The sequence below is a fragment of the Papilio xuthus genome, unplaced genomic scaffold (assembly GCF_000836235.2).
Source record: "Papilio xuthus unplaced genomic scaffold, Pxut_1.1 DF825355.1, whole genome shotgun sequence".
Taxonomy (NCBI): domain Eukaryota; kingdom Metazoa; phylum Arthropoda; class Insecta; order Lepidoptera; family Papilionidae; genus Papilio; species Papilio xuthus.
Genome location: NW_013533294.1, coordinates 1,071,856 through 1,076,396, shown reverse-complemented (window position 1 = coordinate 1,076,396; position 4,541 = coordinate 1,071,856). Strand labels below are relative to the sequence as shown.

The 4,541-nt window shown below is 32.6% G+C and overlaps 1 protein-coding gene across 1 annotated transcript; it reads left to right on the top strand.

The window, feature by feature from the left end:
- The first annotated feature begins 596 nt into the window (after positions 1 to 596).
- Gtsf1 (gametocyte-specific factor 1) lies at positions 597 to 3,400 on the top strand. The gene is made up of 4 exons (XM_013323400.1): positions 597 to 771; positions 1,130 to 1,311; positions 2,126 to 2,257; positions 3,022 to 3,400. Exons 2-4 carry the CDS (start codon positions 1,138 to 1,140, stop codon positions 3,157 to 3,159), a joined length of 444 nt encoding a protein of 147 aa, XP_013178854.1. The 5' UTR covers positions 597 to 771; positions 1,130 to 1,137; the 3' UTR covers positions 3,160 to 3,400.
- Positions 3,401 to 4,541: the final 1,141 nt, after the last annotated feature.

The following is a 4,541-nucleotide window of genomic DNA, read 5'->3' as shown; positions in this document are numbered from 1 at the left end:
GGGGGGGGGGGGGGGGGGGGTGTTTTCATGATGAATACAAATAAATTGTAAATTTTAAATTACATACTTCAAATAACTTAATTAAATTGTTGTTTATTTATTATCAAAACTTTAAATATAAAGAAATTATAAATTTTTTAATCACAATTTATTCATATGCACTATGGTTTTTTTTTTAAACAGCCCAAAAATTATAGAGAATACTTATGAGTGGGATAGTCACAATTTTCAAGATGGAGGATCTCCGTTTGCGTTCAATTTGTACCATAGACTAATAGAGTTTCGTCTGCCTGCAACGAAACTACAAAAATCATAGAATAGACATGTATCACTACCTGCTCTACCATACCTGTAGATCTGCGCATGTGAATACGAATTTTCTAGTAAAATAATACATTTGCTATTATTATCGTGTGAATTACTGTAAAATAACTAAACGCTAATGATATTTGATTTAAAACATGTCCATACCCTTACGCACTTTCATTAAAATACACAGTTTAGGCAATTTGTTTCAGAACTTAATTACTCACTAAACTTATTTACTCTATGTTAATTTGATGACAATTTATTATTTTAATTTGTCAAATGATTTCTTCTTTCGATTTGTAAACGGCGCGCGTCGTATTTTTCATATGTTGCAAATTTCAATCCCAAATATCCTTTCGATTTAATTATTTAGATTAAGTAAAATATTTATAGCCTTGAAAGTAGTTTACAGAGGCTTTATCGAAAAACATTTTGCCGAGCGAACAAACAAGGGTCCAAAAGGTAAATATGTTATTTAAAAAGGTCAGCGGGATCGTAATAATAAATACAGTTACGATAAACAAAGAAGTGTGCAGAATTACTTTTATAATGAATTAAATTTGTGTGATTTTTCGTCTTTTATCGGGACGTCTTTCTTTTTTGTAGTACATTTTGTTTACGATGTAAAAAAAAATACTTGTTGCTTCCTAAACAGTTTTGCGCATGTGTACTAAATTAAATAAACACCTAAGATGTTTTTAAGGCATAATAGTTGCGTTTTAACTATAAGAGACAGTTTATATCTAGATTTAATAATCTTTGGAATGACTGAGGACTGTTTAAAGAGTAAACCTATATGTCTAAAAGTGACCCATCTCAGTTCCAGTCATGGCGGATCCCAGTCCGTACACAATGATGACCTGTCCGTACAATCCAGCACATCAAGTTGAGAAATATAAATTACAAACGCATTTACAAAAGTGTGCAAAGCAGTACTTCAAGGGTAAAAAAGTCAACTGCCCTTTTGATGCAACACATGTTGTGAACGAACCAGAGTTGGATGTAAGTGTTTAATTGTTTCTTTTTTCTTAACAAATGACATCTATAGACTTGATCCATACTGTTTTTGCACATCCTTTAAATAACAATAGGAACTCACCCTTATCTTTATATATAATTCTTCTGTGAGTGTGTATGTCACTGAACTTCTCTCAAACGACTGGACCGATTTTGATGAAATTTTTTGTGTGTGTTCAAGGGGATCTGGGAATGGTTTAAATTCACAATTTTGTCCGCTGGACAATGTTTTTTTAATTAATTTTTAATTTATTAGTAGTTGTTGATTTTGGAATGTTTTACATTGGATCCAACAGACGGCGCTACCATCGCAGTGTCAAATTTTAAATAATATTCGAATTTTCAAATTAAAGAAGTGTAGACAGGACAACGTCTGTCGGGTCCACTAGTTTATTATAAAATATGTGTATATTTTAAATATAAAAGAGTGCACCACAGACTACAGAAACCCATGACTCAATCAACCAGCAGTCAGGGCTACAGACAGGAACTCGCTATGTGTGTAGTTTCTAAAACAAGTGCATTTTGCATTGGACCGTTAATCGCGTTTTTTTAATTTTAAAAGCGTCAATAGCCTAATGTTTAAGGATACGGTTTTCCGATCACGAGTTCGGGGGATCGAATCCCGCCATTCGATTTGTCGTAAACCATATCCTAGCACAAGCCTAGAGCTTAGTTGGAATGGTAAAAAGGAATATTAGTAAATTTCCAAAAAAAATCTGACTTCCACTTGAGGTGTGTTCCGAGTCCTCTGTTTGCTGAGTTTATATGATTGTATTCAGTTATTTTGATATTTCAGCACCATATAACAGTGTGTCCAAAACGTTTTATGCTGGACACTCAGTTATACGTAACTGATGATGACTATAGACCGACTGTTGGTCTTGCTGCACCGGCCCCTGTTGTACCTACGGAGGAAAATTGGGATGATGTGAGTATAGTACAATTGTGAATGTTTGGATGGATGGAATTGAATCAGAAATAGATTAAAGTCAGGAATAGTGCAAGAAAAAAGAGAGAAGTGGACAATGTAGGATATTCTCTTACCAAGTCCACTTTTCATTATTTTAGTACTAATATTATAAAGAGGAAAGATTTGGTTGTTTGTTTTAACCGATTTTAAAAATTCTTTCACTGTTGGGAAGCTTTATTTATTAAGTAATTGCTTTAATTTCTCATAGACAAAATCGCGGGCAACTGCTAGTCTAACTAATATTATAAATGCGAATGTTTAGATCACTGGATGGATGTTTGTTTGAAGGTATCTTCAGAACAGCTGGCAAGGATCTCGCTGAAGGGCATAGATGTAGAACAGTGGTTCCCAAACTTATTTTGTCTACTGCCCACTTTGAGAATAAATATTTTTAGCGCCCCCCATATTAGAGTTTAAGCAATCTTTTAATTCATATTAGTTGATGTTCACAAGTTGTTGAGAGTCGAGAGTTGATGCAGTCGTTGTCTAAGAGGCCTCCTAGCTAAATAAAATTACAAATCACCCCCCAGGCCTCTACACAACGCCCCCATTGTCTTTCTGGGTCTTTTACCCCTTAAGACTTGAGACCTGTAGCAACCACAAGGGATCGTTATCGCCCACTTTGGGAAAGACTGATGTAGAACATAATCTGGAAGAGCACATAGACTATTAAGTTTTTTTTCCATACAGACAGCACAGTGTTAATTTTCAATATTTAACAGGATTGTTGCGTGTCATATAATCCGGAGCTCCATAAGAAACCACCTCATGTGATAACCAAGCCAAAAGGTGCAGTTCCATCGGAGCGTAGAAAGAAACGTATGGAAGGTGTTAAAAATTATCAGCCACCACAAATTTAGTCACTTAATACTTGTAGTCATCCTTTTTTCTCTTTCTGTTGTTCTCTTTAAAAAGAAAGAGATGAAAATATGACTAATACTTTCACCGCAGTGTAATTTTATGTAGGTAATAAATATGTGATCCTTTGGGCAAAAGTGTCATGTTAGTTCCCACTGCCTGTGACAAGATTCTTTTACTGTAGCTGTCTTGTGCCATTTTGTTAATATTGAATTTCATCAGCTCACTGTATGTATGAGGGTCTCGGAGTACCCTAAGTGAGAGTATGTGATAGTGAATGCTGGTCCAGTGCAAGACTTGATACATATGTTTGAGTTTGTCAGATATGTGCAACACGATGTTTTCCTTCACCATAACATAGGATTTTGTATATTGGTACATGGCGAGATTCGTATCTAGGAATTTGCTCTTTTTGTATATAAGTTATGTCTGAAATTAATAGAAATAAAAAAATACTTAAAAGTACTAACATTAATTACGTATTTGAAAAAAAAATCTTAACGATTTTCTGTATTATTCAACTATACAAAAATCTAAAAACGAATATTTTTTTTTATTTGTAAAAAAAACCTTTAAGTGAAAGTACTATAATAATTGTACAGATAATATTCATATAAATATTTTCGTTATTCCTTTAGAATATTTTTAATTATTTTTATGGAAAAAAAAATTAAAAATCTTGAACGAAATTTTTCGTGATTTTTTTTGTTATTTTGGATTTGCAGCGTAATTTTATTTTGACATTTTTTTTACCAGTGACATGAGTTTACAGTAACAATGTACATACAGTAAAAAATCGCTTAATACGTTATATGTTAGGACTGGTGTTGGATAAGATTGCGACACCCCCTTATTCCCGCCGCCCTGGGCGGTTGCCCTAACTCGCCCTGGGCTATCTTTCGACACGCTGAATATTTGTTACCAGGACTGTTTTAAGTCCCTTCGATGTTGTTATAATCTTTACTGTTTTTTGTATAAAAAATATTTTTTGTTACTTAACCCTTAATTCTACGAAATTTTTTGTTGCAAAAAAAACTGTTTTTTTTAGTAAAGTCACACTTACGTTAATTTCTCTAAACTAGTTGAGTAGATTTTATTTAATAGTAATTAAATAAAATCCAGAACGAGTAGGTTCGTCAAACTGGACACGATCAAATTAAGGGTTAAGTTAACTATATAACATAAGTAAATGTAAAAAATATATGTATATATATTCTATTTTGTTGTTTTACAATACCCTTACCCTTTTTGGTTTAAACTAAAAAAATCGACAAAACATAAAATGTTAAAAAAAATTTGCAAAAAATTTATTTTTTTTCGTCACATTACTTTTTATAACTACATAATTTATTTGACAGTTTTTTTTTCAAGGGATAATCTTATT

Coding starts and splice junctions, on each gene's coding strand:
- Gtsf1 (XM_013323400.1), top strand. CDS start 1,138: ATGGCGGATCCCAGTCCGTACACAATGATGACCTGTCCGTACAATCCA. Junction 1,312..2,125: donor TGAACGAACCAGAGTTGGAT/GTAAGTGTTTAA, acceptor TTGATATTTCAG/CACCATATAACAGTGTGTCC. Junction 2,258..3,021: donor CGGAGGAAAATTGGGATGAT/GTGAGTATAGTA, acceptor AATATTTAACAG/GATTGTTGCGTGTCATATAA.